Source organism: Sinocyclocheilus rhinocerous, unplaced genomic scaffold, assembly GCF_001515625.1.
Source record: "Sinocyclocheilus rhinocerous isolate Xijiao unplaced genomic scaffold, SAMN03320098_v1.1 scaffold1870, whole genome shotgun sequence".
Lineage (NCBI taxonomy): Eukaryota > Metazoa > Chordata > Actinopteri > Cypriniformes > Cyprinidae > Sinocyclocheilus > Sinocyclocheilus rhinocerous.
In genome coordinates this window covers 870,202-889,351 of record NW_015664009.1, presented here as the reverse complement: position 1 = coordinate 889,351, position 19,150 = coordinate 870,202, and the positions used below count along the sequence as shown (strand labels likewise).

Below are 19,150 nucleotides of genomic sequence, written 5' to 3'. Positions count from 1 at the left end.
AAAAAAAAAAAAATCCTTCCTGTTTGTTTACTTGGGGCAGAGATATCTTCACTTTGCTTTTTTTATTTTTTTTTATTTTTATTTTTTTTTACAGGCTCAACAGCCTATTAATAGTTCACAGTGCTGGAAAACCTGGATATATTTGGGAATTTCAGGGGGATAAAAATGTCCTGGGAAAATCATGGAAATTAATAAATCTTACAATGCAACATAACAGTCGATCAAGATATAGTTGTGTAGTCAGCAGAGCTGGGTGGAAACTGATTAAATAATCAGTAATTGGAGTATATTACATTTTAAAATACTCATAATCAGATTACAGTTACTTTTATGGAGTACATATTCACACAATGACAGTAAATTACTAATTTGATTCACTCATTCTTTTTTTTCTCTTTTAAATTTTCCATTCTAAAAATCCTAATGTCATACTATTTAGACTGTGTTCACAAATGCTGTGTAAATAAATTTGCAAACCATGCTTCTGAATTAGAGGGAAAATGCACCTCAAGCAATTAGACCATGTATGAAACACGTTACTAAACACTGGTGATGTATAGCTGTGAGGCACTATGTCGTCATCATATCCAGAGTGACTCTTCAGTATATATCTCTTGTGTGATGTCATTGTTGTTTTCATGTTTTTGTCAGACAAACCTCTTAAAATAAAATATTTACTTGAAGTAACTCTGAAAAAGTTGATATTTCAAATAATTTAACAACACATTCACATGTTCTCTGTTGGCGGTTAATGGTTATGTTGACATGCAGGTAAACAAATAAAATATTTATATTTTTTTTAGTGTTAAAGTGTTAAATCATGATTTGATTAATAATTAGCTTTTTTATCAACTCACTATTTCACTCTATCAACTCACTAATGTAATGTTTAATGCATTTTATGATGTTGATATAAAAAAATGGAATATATTTTCTTTCTCTTTGCTTTTTTTTTGTATCAATATGGTATGTTTAATTGTAAGTTTAAAACAAGTTTGATAGTTTTTCTAGTTATGCTTAACTCTTTGGCAAGACCTACTTTAGAAATATTTGTGAGTGTGATCTAAATGAATTCTTAAAAAATCCTTATCCGATTTTATATATATACACTGTAAAAAAAAATTTTACCGTAAAAAATACGGTAGCAACGTTTTAGGTTTTACGGTTTTAACTTAAATTTACAGTTAAATACCGTAATTTCATTAATGTTAATATTGTTAATATACCAACCTATTGAAGTACTGAAATCTGTTTTGCACCTTTGTAATACACTGAAATGCAGGTGGTATAGAAGGTGCACAGTGTCATTCACACAAACACTAAACACCATCATGGTAACCCACATGCAACTGAAATAATGCAATAAACATTCATTTAACAACATTAGGTGTAACACAAAACCCTAATGTACACAACAGATAAGAAAAAACTAAGAAGAAACATAGTTATTTCAACAACAAAAAAATTCAACATTTGAAATGTAACGCAGGGAATTCTGGGAATGTCAATTTATGGTTATTCACTGTAAATTATACGGTCTTTTTCACTTCCAAAAACGGTTTACTACCGTAAAATTAATGTCCAATATATGTAATGTCCAATACAGTTTTTCATCGTATATAGCAGGGGAATTTACCGTTAACCATTTGCCAGGTTTTTACTGTAGCATTTTTTACAGTCTTTTACCGTTAAATTCACGGTCATTTTTTACAGTGTACAAATAAAAGAAATCTCTTCATATAAACAAAATAAGGTTTTGCCCGTGCTCTTTCTGCATTTTAACCATGATACGAACAAAGATGCAGCATTTAACGTCTCAACCGACTTGAATCGTCGGCTATTTTTGTCGATTTTCAACTGGCTTGAGTCGTGGTACATCGTTACATCCCTAGTATATAATATTGCTTATATATTGCTACCTCCAGACCAAAAAAATAAATAAATAACAAGAAGAAGAGACAGAAAATCTGTACCAAAGATTGTACCAAACCAACCCCACTCACTCACACTTCTTTGTTATGATCTCAGACAGTCGATGTTTATCAAAGGCATCCAAATATTACATCAAACTTCTTTATGAGCTAACATTTATATATTTCAAATGTCTGTTTCCAAATTACTTTTTGTTTAAAATGTGAATAATTAACAAATTTTGACTTTATATGTCTTGATGGTAGAGAATGTGGGTCAACATTTAATGTCACACTTTTGTGTATCCATTTATGCAATCTGTGAATCTCAGTACAAAATCTTTCTCTCCCAAAGGAGCACATGCTCTTTGTTTTTTTCTGAAAGAGTGTGGGGAACTTGAAGCTTTTCATCTAGTCCTTTGAGACAGGAGAGAGTATGTGCCGCTTGCACAGTGTACACATGTTCAGACAGCTCTGCTCCTCTCTTCAGTCTCACCAGAGCTCTTGTTCTGTGAGCGTGACCCGGTCTCACCTCCTCCTTTCACCAGATTTCAACAGTGGGGCATTGTATTTATATGCATTGTCAGAATTGCATTGTCATGTAATACAAAGTCCAATACAGCACTGCCTCAATGAGTTTAATTGTTTCAAAATGTCTTAATTTAGCTGTTCATTTAAATGGATGAAGATTATGTTGTGTTTTTCAAAGGAAGATGTTTCTGAACTGTAGAAGCAGGAGGTAAACAGCACTCTTTCCACTAAGTGGTGCTAGTGACCAGGAGTTTCATATAGTTCCTGACAAAGGTGCTCATCTCAATGAGTCAGGGTAGCCACTATAAAATAGCCATTTATTCTGACTAAATAATTTTTTTCTCTCTGTTATGACTGTTGATTCAGTGTTGTTAATCACAGTAATTTATGACTTAGGTGATTGGCTTTTAAACAGAATTGTTTAGCCAACAAGGTAGCAGATTTTAAAATTGCATTCATCTGGGGAGTCCTGTGCTGCTTTTTCTTGGGTATAGCCAGATGTTAATTTGTGTATTCTGTGCATGCAAAAGTGATATAGTGTGGTAAAATTTGGGTAAAGGGGTCAAATTTGTCACCGTACAAATACCTTTGATATAGCTAGATTAAAAAAATATATATAAAAAAATTCAGCATGGTGAACCAGCTTTCTGTTTATTTATTTGCTTTTGGTATTTAGTTATTTTATTAGGTGTGTCCTGCATTATTTTGCTTGTAGTACAGTATGCCTTTGAGCTTTGATGTTAGTACAGGCATATTTGACAAACAAAGCAGTCACTCTCTTTGCACATTTTTGGCAACAATTCTATTCCCTCACACAGTTTGTTTTGTTATAATACACACATTCTGCGTCTTCCTCCTTTCCTGGTTTAATCATTTTTTGCTTTTGCCAAGGGTTTGGGTTTTAGCATTTTACCCTCAAATAGTATCCTTAAACTTATTCAGCATTGATTTAATAACCTTCTACAAAACTTTATTTTGAAGTCTTGAACATATATCACAGTATATAAGGTCTTTATACTCAAAATAATATGTGATTTGGGATGTTTATTAGCTACATAAATCTGCAACCTTTTAAAAAATAGATTACATTAGAAAAAAAATCACCTCAACATCCACCTTTAGACACTGCTTATGACTTACTTTTATGGAAAGCATTTTGAAATCGGTAAATGATCTCATATAATATGTTATTGGCATTTTCCATTTTGCGTGGGAATGTTCAATCTGATCTCTGTTCAATCCTACTGAACATGCAGAGGAGTGAAGGTAATAAATAAATCCAGAGAATATCTATATACCATCTGGTAATGAAACTCATGTTAACATGGGGGCCAAAATGTCCTAAATCATAACAAATGTAAGATATTTTATGAGGACATATATTATTTGAAAGATGTGCTTTGATAAATGTCCCTGCAATCTCATTTCCATGTGTTTTTGGCTGCTGTTACCATCCTCAGTGGTAACATGCCCTCCACCCATTCATTGGGAGATTCCATCATTCTCCTCCATAAAGCCACTTCCTCTGCTGTAGAGTCCATCCAGTCCACCTGTACTCCGTAGCTCTTGCCTGTACACAAGATTGACTTTTAAATGCATATAATTATTTGTGTTAATATGTATTTTATATGTGTTTATGTTTATAGATCTCAGAACACATAAACATCCAAAACTGGACTGCACCTGTGCCCATGCCGAGTCTCAGGCCTCCGAGAAGGTGATTGGCTAGTCGGTCACGGTCCCAAACAGTAAGCTCCACACAAGCCTCTTTCAGGTCCTCTGCCCTGAAGCCATCATACACCATAGTGTGGTTAAATATAGGGTTGGCTGTTCTCTTCAGCACCCGAGTCTTCTGACTGCTCTTTTTGCTGATGTCGGGGAGTACAAAGCTGTGCAAACAATTAAACAGACAAGTATTTAATTCAGATGTTTTCAAGAAAAATAACTATAATGCCATGCAATCGTAATATACATAAAATGTTTTTATTATTATTATTATTACCATTTTACATATGGGTCAATAGTTGGACTTCTGATAAGAGGGAGATTCTTGCAGTCTTTAACCCAGATATGCACTTCACCAGAACCAGGAATGTTCTTTGCTGTTTTTTTTTTTTTTTTTTTTTTAAAGAAAGAAACATTAGCACCAATCATTTGACAAATCTTTGACATTTGACTTTTTCTGTGACATAATGTGCTGTCTTTCAGTATATCAGTTCAGCTGTGCACTGAAAAGAATTTTGTGTAGGAAACATTTTTCATTTAGAAATTGCTAGTAAAACAATTACATAGAAATAACAAGTAAATCATTGAATTAAAGGTGAAATGAAGAAGAAAAAAATTTTTTTCTTGAAAAACATACTCCAATAATATTTATTTACAACTTTGAAAAATCTTTTTTTTACAGTGTGTGAATGTGAATTATTGTGAATAGTAAATGATTGTAAAGGGTGGAGCCTTACAGTGGGAAATCTGTGGCAGGAAACGTATGGCCAGTCTCAGCTGTCCTCTAAAGTCAGATGGCTGGAGGCTGTTTGTGGTCTGAGAGAAGAGATTCTGGAATCAGAACAAAACAGCTTAAAGGCATAATTCAACCAAAAATACAAATTCTGGCAATATTTAATGCTAGGGTAGGCACATTTCTTGTTATACTAGTTGAAAGTCTCTTTTTTATATATAGATTTATGTATTTAGACCACTTTAATTATTGATTGCTATCAGGGTGTGAAAAGATTTTCAACGGTCCGAATTCGGGGAGTGTAGTGTGCGAAAAGGGTGTCTGCAAAGGTTGTTTGAAAACATGCTTTACTTTTGTAGTTCCACTAGATGACACTAGTAGCACAGAAACTGCATACTCCAGTATACTCCCAACATTTGCACAGATTTTTGTCCCAATTTGTAGTCTGGAGAAGTCAATGCTAGATGCTGAAAGTTAGAACCCGTCTGCAGATTTTTGTTCAGTTAGTACTGTCAGATTTCACACACACAAAAAAAACACGTAGTGTATGATGGGCACAGGTTCTTTTTATTAACCCAACCGCTGGGTCAAAACAACCCAATAGCTGGGTTTGTCCATTTTTAACCCAGCGCTGGGTTATATTTAACCCAGCATTTTTAAGAGTGTATCCATCTAGTCGGCAGATATCAAACATGTTTGATATTTTGATTTTAGGACATATGGGACATATAGGTCATATGCAACAAGGTGGATGTTTCTGTGTTCGGAACAATTTAAAAGTCTGCACTAGTAAACCAAAAAATGAATCCTATTGGTTAGCATATAATAAAGTCCAGGTAACATTAGCGTAAGAGATCATGTATTTGTGTATGAAGTATTTTAACTTTGAAAATGCTGTATATCACAAGTGCCACAAGTGCCAAGAGATATTATCAACAAATTCATACTATACCCTTGGTTTAAGAGGTAAAAGCTTCCACTCTGTGTCATTAAAATCCCAAGAGGAAAGGTCAAGCTCTATCTCACCCAGGAAGCTGTTACGACCAAATGTGTCATTGTGCCATGCTGAAAGGTTGAGAACCTGGGACATCAGGTACTCCATTCGAACTCTGTACTGTAGGCATCAAATAATAAAATGAACAGTTTTAGATTATTAGGCATTTGGTGTAAAGCATATAAAGGAGACTGGGGCCTGCATTTCAGCCATTATAGCCTGGAAGTAAATTACTTTACACTAAATTGAACACACCCAATAGCGGGGCATGTTGTCACAGTGGAATCTGCCATTAAACAGCCTATTATAGACATTTCAGCTCGGTATGAACAGTAAAATAATTATGAAGCATTACGCAATTCATGCAACAAAGTGAAGTGTGATGTGCAAATATATCAGACCATTTATTTGGTAAGCATACTAAGCAAATACTGTAATTACTAAATGCATAACATTTAATTCGAACTCTGTACTGTAGGCATCAAATAATAAAATGAACAGTTTTAGATTATTAGGCATTTGGTTTAAAGCATATAAAGGAGACTGGGGCCTGCATTTCAGCCATTATAGCCTGGAAGTAAATTACTTTACACTAAATTGAACACACCCAATAGCGGGGCATGTTGTCACAGTGGAATCTGCCATTAAACAGCCTATTATAGACATTTCAGCTCGGTATGAACAGTAAAATAATTATGAAGCATTACGCAATTCATGCAGCAAAGTGAAGTGTGATGTGCAAATATATCAGACCATTTATTTGGTAAGCATACTAAGCAAATATTGTAATTACTAAATGCATAACATTTAAATGCATGAAAAATGTGACAACTAGCCCTAACTTATTTTATCAGTGATGCTCTTACCCTAAGAATCTCATTGTATGTAGGACATGCTGAAAGGTTGAGAACCTGGGACATCAGGTACTCCATTCGAACTCTGTACTGTAGGCATCAAATAATAAAATGAACAGTTTTAGATTATTAGGCATTTGGTGTAAAGCATATAAAGGAGACTGGGGCCTGCATTTCAGCCATTATAGCCTGGAAGTAAATTACTTTACACTAAATTGAACACACCCAATAGCGGGGCATGTTGTCACAGTGGAATCTGCCATTAAACAGCCTATTATAGACATTTCAGCTCGGTATGAACAGTAAAATAATTATGAAGCATTACGCAATTCATGCAGCAAAGTGAAGTGTGATGTGCAAATATATCAGACCATTTATTTGGTAAGCATACTAAGCAAATATTGTAATTACTAAATGCATAACATTTAAATGCATGAAAAATGTGACAACTAGCCCTAACTTATTTTATCAGTGATGCTCTTACCCTAAGAATCTCATTGTATGTAGGATTCAGTGTTTTCTTCTTCACAGCAGTTTTTCTTTTTCCCAAATTGGCAGGATCAGGTATGAGGTAACTTTTAACATACCTAGAAAAAGAACAAGTTATCCATGGGGGGGGGCTATTTAGAGGAGAAAGGGTGGGTGGTACTGAGATCGCAGAGATCGCAGTCTTACGGGTCAGATCGATTCCTCTTCGTGTCCACTGCTGCCAGATTCTGGCACTGAACAACAAAGATGTGGAACTCCCGCAATTTGTGCACATAGTTTAGTGAAAACTGGATGCCTCCTTGAATGTCAACACTGCTGTAGTCACTATTGTACACGCTCACAACACTGCCGCTAACCTGAGGATGATGGAAATACATACTGAATAATTCCCAGTACACCAATGTGCTTAACGTCAAATTAAATTGGACCCTATTTACATTCAAACTAATTTTTGGGTCTTATTGTGAACAATTCGGCGTATGTAAGCAAAACATGTTCTGTTTCTATAAGAGTATGGCGTATATAATATATTATATGCATGAACTTGGTAAATAGTTTGGTATATAATATATAGAATATGAACATACAGATGACAGGGAGGTGGATCCAGAGTAGTTGCTGAGGTCAGTGAATTGTTTGTTATTCCACTGTGGTACACCGCTGCTCTCGGAGTCACTCTCTCCTCCATCACTCTTAAAAGACAGGACAGTAACAGACACTTTGAGCACCACACATTTTTTGTTATCTTAGACAAAAAAAGACAAATGAACCAACTTCTTTTTGCAGGAATGAGGGCACTGATTTGCTGAGTTGCTTCAGGTGCACTGGGTCTGATGTGGCAAAGGAAGTCTGGACAAGTGTGCTTGAGTCTTAAACAAGACATCAGGAGTGAGTGAGATTCAGAGCAAATGCCAATGTCATAGAAAGCAAATAAATGTGTAAATATATGTCGACAAAATTTGTGCATATAAAACATATCAAGAAGATAAGCTCAAAACTTGCCATCATAGTTGCCCTGCATGTAGTCATTTGTTTGTTTTTGGTCTTGTCCTTAGGGAAGAGATCACAATGACAAAACACAGGAAAAAATAGAATAGATACTGTTGTCACCTATATTCTCCATTTAGAGCCAAACAATAAGGTGTACTCTGGAAGAAACATTGTGCTGCTACTGCGTGACAAGTAAACTCTGAAAGGAAGAGCTAAATATGGATATGGTACTTTTAGCTGAAAAACTAATGATAAACAATATATAAATTATAGTCTGACACAGTTTTAAAAGTGTTTGACATGACAGAGAGGATTGATGCTTACTAGGAAGAGTGCTGATGTCATCCATGCTTTTATGGTACACAGGTCTAGATGAAGCTCGTTTCAAAGCTTTCTGAATGGGACTCTCATTTTCACCTGTAAGATTTAACAGTGTAAGTTTGATCCCATAGAGGTATAAAGAGTTAATTCAAGAAGCGAGAAAAATGTTGCTGGTCTTTTGTTCCCTTTTCTTGTGCTATTGTGTAATGTGAGCACTTACTGTTTGACACTTGAAAGGGAAGCTGTGAGAAATTCTAATACAACGCTGATTTAATTACACATACCTAATTGGTCAATAGATTACGATTGGGGTCATTTAGTCCTTTTAAGACGCGTTAATAATTCTCTCATGACTGCACACACATTTCATGCTTATACTTATGGTTAGGAACTTTTTCTAAATCACTAAACCTAAGTATTAAACTCTGGCATGCAGTTTGGCCCTCAAATTGTGTGATCTGATGAGGAGAGGTGTATTATTACTTTTCTAAGTAATCAGATTTACGATTCACACCTGGCAGTTGATAAAACTGTTTAAGCTACAGTGTACCTGTAAAATGCTTGAAAAATATCCTATAGATTTATATGTATGCATTTGACAGATACTTTTATCTAACATTGGATTCCAAGTATACATGAAGGGGGTCCTTGGTTAAAAAAAAGTTTGTGAAACCTGTAGAGTATAGTAAAAGAAAAAGCTTTGAACTCACGGTTTAAATTCCCCTTAGTGGCATTTCCATCAGTTTGTGTGGCTGAGTGGCGTCCAAGGCTCCCTCTCCTGGCTAATAGGTCGGGGGAGCCCTGTACTGGAGTACTGGTTTTCACAGGGGAACACTTACAGCTGTGGTGTGTCTCTGGAGATGACGTAAATGAAGTGCAGATAAAATCATCAACCTGCTCTGTAACTGGAGGTGGAGTGTACATACTTCTGTCCTCTGTGATCCCAAGGTAATGCTGGTAGTCCCGTGGAATGAAGGATCTAGCAAGAGGTTGAGAGTCAGAATCCTCTGAGGTACGTGACGGTCTTCTCTGAGTGTTTTTGTCTCTGTCTCTCCAAGAGATTTCTGGGGATGTTTTTGGCAGGGTATAGCTAGCTTCCTGTGTTTTCCTGGACTGTGTGATGATGGCTTCTGGTGCCTTTTTAACCTGTTGCAGATTGGGGCCCTGGGACTTCCAGGACTGAAGATTTAAGTCCTGGCTTTGCTCCTCAACCGCAGTGTTCACAGAAAACATGCTGGCGGCACGTCGCATGGCATTTGCTTTTCCATTTAGACTGCTTTTGCTGTTTCTTCTACTGTGTTTCGGTTGTGACTCTTGACCAACCTGAGGTTTAGGTACCATTGTGGCTTCTGAAGAGGTCTGAGAGCCTTTCTGTTGCTGAAGAGAATGAGACACTCCATAGGAGATTGCTTCGTCTGAGACCACATGTGACTGATCGGTTTTTGATCCAGATTCTTGTCTTGACATAATCCTCTTCTTTGAGGGAGACTGGAATACTCTAGATTTGGCCTGTGAGGATGGTTTGTTATTCTGGCTTTCATTTACAAAGTCTTTGACATTGACTCTCTCATTTTGACTTTGTGGACTTAATGATCTCTGATTTCCACTTTCAAGAACCGGTGACCTTTGCCCAGATTTTGTAGGTGATCCTCCCCAGAAGTCACGCAGGTTCTTAAATTGTAAAGTGCTCATACCATCTGTCACAACTGGTTTATCCTTCCATAGTGGATGCACAGAGAAATTGGGAGACAGTCTACCTCTGGCCGAAGTACTGTCCTCAACTTCATCATGATAATCATCATACTCAGTACCTATTGTTCTGAGATCAAACTCAGATTTAGTAAATCTTTGGTTCAGACGAGCAGTAGTAGTCAATCTGTTTTGAGTTGCTGCTGATGTTCTAGAATCTTTCTCCCAAAAGAACTTGAGTTGCTTGATCCTCTCTGCCTTGTTCTCTTGCTGGGAATTCTGCTTAACAAAAGGCACTTGATTTGTCCTTGGTGCGGTTTTTGATTTTGCCTCTAATTCCTTTGGAGTGGTGTGATCTGCATCACTACTGTTGATGCTAATGGTGCCTCCCTTGCTATCACCATTTTGAACCGCTAGCAAGGATCCACTGTCAAGGGATGGCGAAGATGATTTTAAATGTGGAAGAGTAACATCTTTCTCTAAGGGAGAACTTGCACGAATTTGGTCAGTCTTCTGATTAGCATATATCAATGGTGGTTTCGAGCCATCTGTAAAAATGGGTGCTTGAGGTGTATAAGTGGTGTTAGCATTTCCAACATGATCAAGGTCTAAATCTTCCCCAACTCTCTCTCTTTTCTGATGTCCTGGAGATGTTACTTTCAAGCTTTGTTCACTTCTCTGTTGGTCCTCTACACCTTCAGTTGGCTTTCTGCTATTATCACTAGGGATGAAGTGTTCATTTTTAGCAGGTGCACTAGATTTGCCAATCAAAATCTTTGGACCAATGTTTTCTTTCTCCCAGAATGATCTCAAATTTGCAATCTTTGGTCGCTGGTTCTCTTCAGCACCTGTTCTTTCTTTTGGCTGATATTGAGTCTGCTTGATGTCACTGTTTTCCAGTTTGACTTTGGTCTCTTCCTCTCTCTTGATAAAAGCCTCTGTTCTGTTCTCATTTTGATTAACTGTCCCACCTACAGAAATATTCACCTCTGGGATCTCTGGAGCCACATTGTTTGCAGTAAGAGCAGAGTCAATAGAAGGCTTCTTGATGAGAGGTTCTTTATAAGAAGCAGATTCAGATCTTCTCCGTTCTTTTGGAGAATTCTGGGGAGGCTCATCAACACTCTGTTCCTTTCCCCAATCTGTCTGTTGTAGAAATAATGTATTGACTTCTGATGGAACCTCTTCACTTTGGCATGGTATGATGAAGTACACATTATCTCTTGGTTTGGCTCTCTGATCAATGTCATCTTCAAAGTCTATGTCATCGATTTTGGTGTCGTCCTCCATGTCCTGGACATTGCTCTCTATATCAAGCCTATCACTGCTGTCTGAGCTTCTGCTAAACCACTCAAGAACTTTGGCAATGGAATCTCCTTGTTCATCAGTAGGTGTGGAAATATGTTCATCTGTCATGACTTCCAGTTTGGCATCTTCTTGTTTTGAGTTATTAGTCTCTTGTTTTACATTGAAGACAAGGGGGCTGCTGTCAGTCTCACAGTCAGTAGAGGCATCTGTCTTGTTGAATGTATGTGTTATGTTGAGGGATCTGGGAAATTGTTGATCTGTAAGACAAACAGTGTAGCACTGAATGGCCAGAGCAGTATTGTACGCAATCATTTAATTAAACTAAATTTAAATTTAAGATTATTTCACCCAAATATGAAAATCATGTCATAATTTACTTACCTTGATGTCATTCCAAACCCATATGACTTTCTTTCTTCTGCAGAACACAGCAGTGGATGCACAAAGGAGAAAATGTAATGAATGTCCAATTGTGTGAATTTTCAATATAGGTGGCAGTACCATGTCATTTGGTTTGTTGAAGCAGAAGAAGGGTGAACATTTCCATCACCTACTGGACTGGAGTGTGAAGAGCTGGATGAGGGTATAGTTGCTTGAATATCAGGTTGTTTTTCACCAAAACTGATTGGAGCACTTGGGAAATGACCGGCAAGCTAAATGTGTGTTTTGCTGACACACTTGGGTGCTTTAAGCACTAAAGTGAGACCCAGTGTACAGCCATTATTTGTCAGTTCACCCAAAATTTAACCAGGTGCTTGTTAAATGATCTCCTTTGTGTTCGGCAGAAGTCAGTCAGTCGTACAGGTTTGAAATGACATGAGGATGGGTAAATAACATAATTCTCATTTTTGGGTGAATTTTACCTTTAACAAATCTTGAACATTTCAAAAAAAAAATGTGGATCATACCAACAGCAGTTTTCTTCATATTTTCTTCAGTTCTTTTCATTTCCAATTTTAGATACGAACTCATATGATTTTCCACGTTCCCAGATTTGTGCAGTGTAGGTTGAGGGGCAGTGATCTCATCCGGTGGCTTTTCAGAGTTGTCTGTCAACGTGAACATTGCATTCTCACGAGGAAGGTCAATTTCACCAGAAATGTTTTGGCCCTCTAATTCCATACTTGATGTCTGAGGAAGGCAACTATATGTTTCTCTTCTTTGTTTTAGAAGTTCTTCCACTTTTTTGCCATCATCTGCTCTTGTGATAGAGTTCAGACTTAGACGTGGTTTTATCTTTGGCTTTTCTTGTAAGCCTTGTGGAGGGTTTATCAGTTGCGATGAAGCTCTAACTGGTAAACATGACTTTTGCAACTTCAGTGGTGAAGGAGAGCTAAATTGCTCTATGTTTTCAGTTTTGCTACTTGATTCTTCTGTACTACCCAGAGAAAGTTTAGATTCTTCTAGATCCTTTTCTTGACTTCTGTTTTTGCGAACATAACTTAGGGATACTACTGGTTGTCGCAGTTGACTCTTGAGAGTGGGCTCATTGGAGCTTTGTTTGAGGATACTTCTTGGTGGTGGAGACCTGATACCTGAGCCTGCTGTGGTGGACACACTCTGGATGGACACAGAGCTGGTGCTGTCTGAGACAGAGCTCTGTGGTTTGTTGATTTTGGTCCTTTTCTTTGGCACAGGCCTTTGACCAGGAGGTTGGTTGTGTGGGGTGTTAAAGACCTCACTATTAACTTCACCATGACCTGCTTCCTGAAGTTTTACTGCAAATGTGAGACTTGTAAGCATGGGAGAACACAAAACTACAAATTTATTTCAAGTTATGAGCACAAATGAACATTATACAAGAAGTTGCAACATAAACCTTGTGATTCAGAGCCTCGGTCTAATGAATTCCTGAGTCCATGTCCTGATGTAAAATCAAGCTCTGTTGGAACACTGTTGAATGGGCTGTGCCTTGGCTGGAACCAGGTAAAGAGACCAAGTTAACACCTTAGCATTCCTGTAAAATTTGCCTAAATATGCAGTGTTCCGCGGGTGGTACAGTGGAATGCTAACAGGTCAACTATGCAGAAATACATTGATTATTGATGCCATATTGATTTATTTGTAATTTAATATTGACTTTCACTCCAATTTCACACACTAGAGTGACCTGCACTTAAAAGGGGTCATATCATACATTTTTATTAAGTAATTTTATTTATTTCCTTATCCTGTAGTGTTACTGAAGATATACATTTTAGATAAAATTCATGAACATTTTCCACCCTCTCTCTGGTACATAGAAATAACCCATTTTTTAATACCTCTACACCTAACACCCTGGTTGCATGTGACATGAGAAACAGCTGTGTTTACACACAAGCTGCAGGTCTGCTGATGAGTCCAATGTACTGTAAATACTGTTTGCTCTGCCCCATCCTTCAATAACAGCCTCTTTGCAAAGCCTGTTATATTTTGGCAGTATCCTCCTTACCGCTTACTGACCAGGTGGACCAAGTTTCTAAATACAAATAGGTGTTGTCGATGTCTAAATATGGGCGGCCATACAGTATGTTAATGTATTTATTTGACAGCCGTAAGTCAAGAGAGTTCAGTATATGAACCTTTTTCCCACATTCTAAATAATAAGTGGTCTATTTGGACTGGAGAGGATGTTTTGACATTTTGTTTCCTTGTGATGTGACCCCTTTAAGTGTTTTTCCCAAGGATATACACTAATGGTGAAGGCAGTTGACACTGATATGGCTGTATAGTTTTATGAGCACTTACATACCTTGGATGGCGATCTCATGCCTATGTTTAGTTTTTCTTGCTGGACCTCTAACATCTCTCCATTTTCCCTAATTTTAAAACAAATAGCAATTGCATTTTTATGCTTGCATTCATAAGAAACAAAAGAAAACAAATCCAGCTGATTTGGACTAAAGTTCTACAAGACATCCTGCAATGACCAGGATCAATTAAACCTTCCCAGGCAGAGCACTTTAAAAGGACAGCGTGCAAACTCCTCTGTTGATCCTTGTTGAGTCATAAAGATCTTGAAATCATAAGGTATCCACCACACCTGCAAAGCACACAAAGCCCCTGGGAGGGGTGGAGGTTGCATACACAGTGCAAACCAAAGGGCTCTGGCAACGTGAACAGTTATTACTCCTGTTGTTCTGGATAAGTTGATGAATACAGAGCTACTAGATGAGATAGACTATGTGTCTAAATATACAGTGTAGGATTATGCCAACCGCACTTGAACCGTTGATGCTGATGTCTGTGCTTTTGTACATGAACATCTAGCATTACCTCTCCTTTAGCTGCTCTGAAGACTCAGTAGTTTGTGTTACTTTAGGTGACGTCATGATGCCATCACTGTCCTTTCGGCTGATGCTTCTGGATCTGCCGCCCCACGACTTGGTTAAATACTCTGCATATGAGGATAGTGAGATGTTTACTGGTGTTTGATATGCTTCCTAACAAAGCATTTAATCAAGATTTCTATAAGAGTTGCCTGTGTGAACTGTAGGCTTTTTGGTCTCACCAACAACTGAGGGTTTCCTTTGCTTCATTGATGCCATGATGATTTCAGAGCCATGAATTCTGTCCTGGTGTCTCTGTGACTTTACTTTGTAGAACCATTCCCCTGACATAAATTTGCGTTTGTCTTCCTCTGGGACGGCTTTCTGCAGCTGTCTGGTAGTCAAATGAGAGGTTCAACTTTGAGTAAGAAAAATCAAAGTCAACAGTTCCCAGCAGCATGCATCTAACCTAATATAGTCTTACCTCAGCATGGTCCTTTGGACAAATACCATGCATTCCATAGGCCGCAAATTAGTTTACTCCATCAGCAATCAAGGACAGAATGCACTGCACTTATCACATCTTCGGTTGTTGGCTCACAAAATGTTGAATTTGTTTTATGTAGAAATGTGTCAGGCAGTTCTTTGAGTACTAGGAAGCTCCAAACGGAGCTTTCCAAATGTTGGTACCTCATTGCACTTTATTTCTTTTTTAAGTTACACAGCTCTGCTGTATTAGACCCTCCTAAATCAATAACATTCTTTATACACAACACTGTCCACAAGAACTGACTCTGTTTGCTTTGCAAATACTAAATCTCTCATAATGGGTGCTTAGGTACTATCCATATTCCTAGTAGCTGTACCCTGTTAAGTAATTCAGACACTAATGATGAAGAGTTTTATCGAATGATTCCTTAAGAAAAACATCTCAAAATGTCGAAAATAATAATTATACTATGACTTGTTTGAGAGCTGGTTAATGTTAAAGCTGCAGTCCGTAACTTTTTTGTGTTCAAAATTTACTACATTTATACAATAAGCCAGTACACCATGAATCCATTTTCCAAACCGTGTTTTTGGCTTGTCCTGAATCACTACGGTACACCTATGATAAGTGTTTATATTCGGACTATTTAGACTGGTTCAGGTAGGTACCGCTGCGGAGTAGCCCAGTACCTGCGTGATTCGCCATAGACATAAACAGAGAGAAGTAGCCCCGGCTACAATGTTCTTCCGCAAGACGCAGGCAGTTCTGTTTATTAACCGCTAGAGCGCCAAAAGTTACGGACTGCAGCTTTAAATGCTACAAATAGCAAAAATGTCAAAACAACCTTAATAAAGACATTGTGAGCATTTGCAGTCATTCAAAATGGTTTGATTAAAATCATGTGTTTGGAATCAACCATTGGAACACATCTTCAATTTTGAAGGAGGGCAAAGTATGTTGGTCATGTGAAAAGGCCAAGACAATTATTCCACAAGCGTAGACTTAAATCCTTTTATGTAAGGTTGAGTACGTAAAAGGAGGCTAACCACAGGGAAATCACCCAGACATGGCCAGATTCTGAATTCTTCCTTTCATGTAGACTTCCAGTCTCCATTCAAAGCATTAAACATGAGAACAAATCATTTGCTAGTGCAATGGCGTTCATGTGGGCGAACCCCTCACTGTTTGTCTGTGGATTAATGTCCTGTTTTTTCATGTTGTATTTTGATGTATTTCATTAGATAAGTGTAAAAAATGACCACATATGCAAAAGTTTTAGTCTCTTATGTTCACAAAGGCTGCATTTATTTGGTTGAAAATAAACTAAAACTGTAATACTGTGAAATATTATTACAAATTTTCTATTGTAATATATTTTTTAAATGTAATTTAATCCTGTGATGGCAAAGCTGAATTTTCAGCATCATTTCTCCAGTCTTCAGTGTCACATGATTCTTCCGAAATTATTCTAATATGCTGATTTGATGCTCAAAAAACAGTTGTGCATGTCTTTGCTTTCACTTTTGATCAATTTAATGTGACCTTGATGAATAAAAGTATTAATTACTAACCCCAAACTTTTGAAGAGTAAGTTAAAATTTATGTGAACATAAAAGGGAAACTGTATATCAGATTTGCTAATATTTTATTCACCTTTTAGCTTTTTGCAGTTAATCTCACATTAATTTTTCAGTCAAAATATTTTTAAGATGTGTTTAAAAAAAAAAAATGAATATCCTCTCAGTTGATGTGAGATCATAAAATGCCATTTATAGTAATTATACAAGATAGAAAAAAAAAATAGAAAAAAACAGCATATCACACTGCTGCCACTGCTTGAGTTTTTGATATCAGCTACAATTTTCATTGGGGGGGGGGGGCATTTAGCCTACAAATAAAAGTTTGATTATGCTGGTGAAGCAGTCTTACTTGATTCGTTCCTCCTCTGCTTTCTTCAACTCAGTGTCCCTCTTCAAAACCATCATGATCATCTCCTGTTCCTCCTCGGTCAGGTGGCTCAGGTCTATCATGATGACCACTGTTCTTCTCACAGTTGGGTACTCTAGTACTGAGACTTACAGAATCCACACGGCTATCTCTTGTTCTTCCTGAATCACCTTCATTTCATTATGCTCAATTACGGCACCTGCAATGAGCATGCCAAAACATCTTAGATTCTCCATTAGTCTCTTTCTGATCAAGTGGCTTTTCTATGAAAATATAATTAGAGTATTATTTAGTCATTTATTTAATGGAAAGGACAGATGTAACCCAATTTGTATGCTGAATTTGATGTAATTTGGAATGAAATGTGATTCTAAATAAGTGCACAATGATGTTGAGTGAGAGCCTGTTTAGAGAACGCTGAGATTAGACAAAACATGTGACGGCACTGTCAGTTGACCATGAGCATGGGGCAGACCTTCAATATGTTCTATTAGTATTATTGGTTTATTTCTATGAACAGAAAAATAATAACACACTTGAATCCATTTGTTAAGAAAAATGTTTCCTTAAATGATCATATGACCATATTTAATGCTTAAGACACCAGCGTGTCGCGTTAACAGTGCAAATATTTGAAAACAACTCACTGAAACACTATTTACTCTGGGTTATACCTGGAACAAAACAAGCCTCAAAGAAACAACAAAGTCAGTCTAATACATAACATTATACAAACAATCAGCGAAGAATAAAATAGCATTGAAATGTAAATACTTTACATTGGTGAGGAGCTTAATAAGGAAGTTAAATAGAAATACATATTCTCAAATGAGAGTCCGACTGAAGTCTGAAATTATGAATGTATTTGTTTTAATTAAACCAAACAAACCATGTATCAAGAGCACATGAGTTATGGATTTAACATGCTGGTTGATCTGCAGGATTTGATGCTGTAATGTCGCATCCTGAATCCTGTTTCTGTCCAAAGGGCTTTTGACTCATCAAATGAGGCTCTTCATTGCAAATTGCATTAGGTTGGATTGAACAAGTTCTTAGTAAACAAACAGCATTTTATGAAATGCAAGATAAATTGCACTTTTAATAAACAAGATAAGTAACAATAAATTAAAGTTTTTTTCTGGATATGTAAAATAGTTTAACCTCAAGAAGCACCTTGGCGCTTTAGGAGTTTATTAGTTGAATTTATAGACATGTAATTGAAGTTTAAAAACAGGATAATGTGGTCTGTTCTTCAGTGATAAAATCACTACTGTCTCGGGATTCATGTGCTCTTTTTCTGTTAGGCTGTTTTCTAATAAATTCATTAATCCTCCGTATTGCATTTATATTTAATCGTCATAAATGCATTACATTCATCATCAGTGCAACATCTGTACAGTGGCTAACTCGCGAGCACACAAGAACCTGTCACTTCCTTCATATCAGAATCATTTCGATAAATAATCAAAACCAACCGGAGATTATTAACCCCGTAATATAAATAGTGTAAATACAGCTTTATATGATTTATGTCAGTCCATCGATCAACACTTTACTTTTCATGTAGTTTACTCGAGACCGAAAACACAGTGACAACCTTGTAGAATATATTCAAGTATTCATGAAACTTTAGATGCTGGTGAATATATTCTACGGTGCTAAAACAATCTTCACATAGGCCTTCAAAACGCCAGGTATATGTCGATATGACTTTCTTTTCAGCTCACCTTGTTTCCGTGGCAGAACTTCTGGAGCGCCTCACTGACGCGCAGTACAGAACACATCTTCACTGTGTGAGCGACGCGTCTCAGGGTTAGACGGAGTCTTGACGTCGGCTTCCATTAGACCAATCAAAGACTGCGTTTGAGCGGTCGACGCGACGCACCAAGATAGAACGCTCCAATCAGAAGTATACGGC

The 19,150-nt window shown here is 37.1% G+C and overlaps 1 protein-coding gene across 1 annotated transcript; it reads right to left on the bottom strand.

Annotated features, from left to right (window-relative positions):
* Nucleotides 1-1,691: 1,691 nt before the first annotated feature.
* On the bottom strand, nucleotides 1,692-19,012 carry LOC107729112 (synaptotagmin-like protein 2). Its single transcript, XM_016539489.1, has 19 exons — nucleotides 18,960-19,012; nucleotides 17,215-17,431; nucleotides 15,038-15,189; nucleotides 14,803-14,923; nucleotides 14,279-14,345; nucleotides 13,364-13,460; nucleotides 12,453-13,262; nucleotides 9,258-11,801; nucleotides 8,551-8,643; nucleotides 8,239-8,286; nucleotides 8,011-8,105; nucleotides 7,824-7,928; nucleotides 7,423-7,592; nucleotides 7,232-7,334; nucleotides 5,852-6,013; nucleotides 4,904-4,997; nucleotides 4,444-4,543; nucleotides 4,125-4,330; nucleotides 1,692-4,011 (listed from the first exon to the last, which is right to left on the bottom strand). Exons 2-19 carry the CDS (start codon nucleotides 17,313-17,315, stop codon nucleotides 3,863-3,865), a joined length of 5,217 nt encoding a protein of 1,738 aa, XP_016394975.1. The 5' UTR covers nucleotides 17,316-17,431; nucleotides 18,960-19,012; the 3' UTR covers nucleotides 1,692-3,862.
* Between the last annotated feature and the right edge of the window lie 138 nt (nucleotides 19,013-19,150).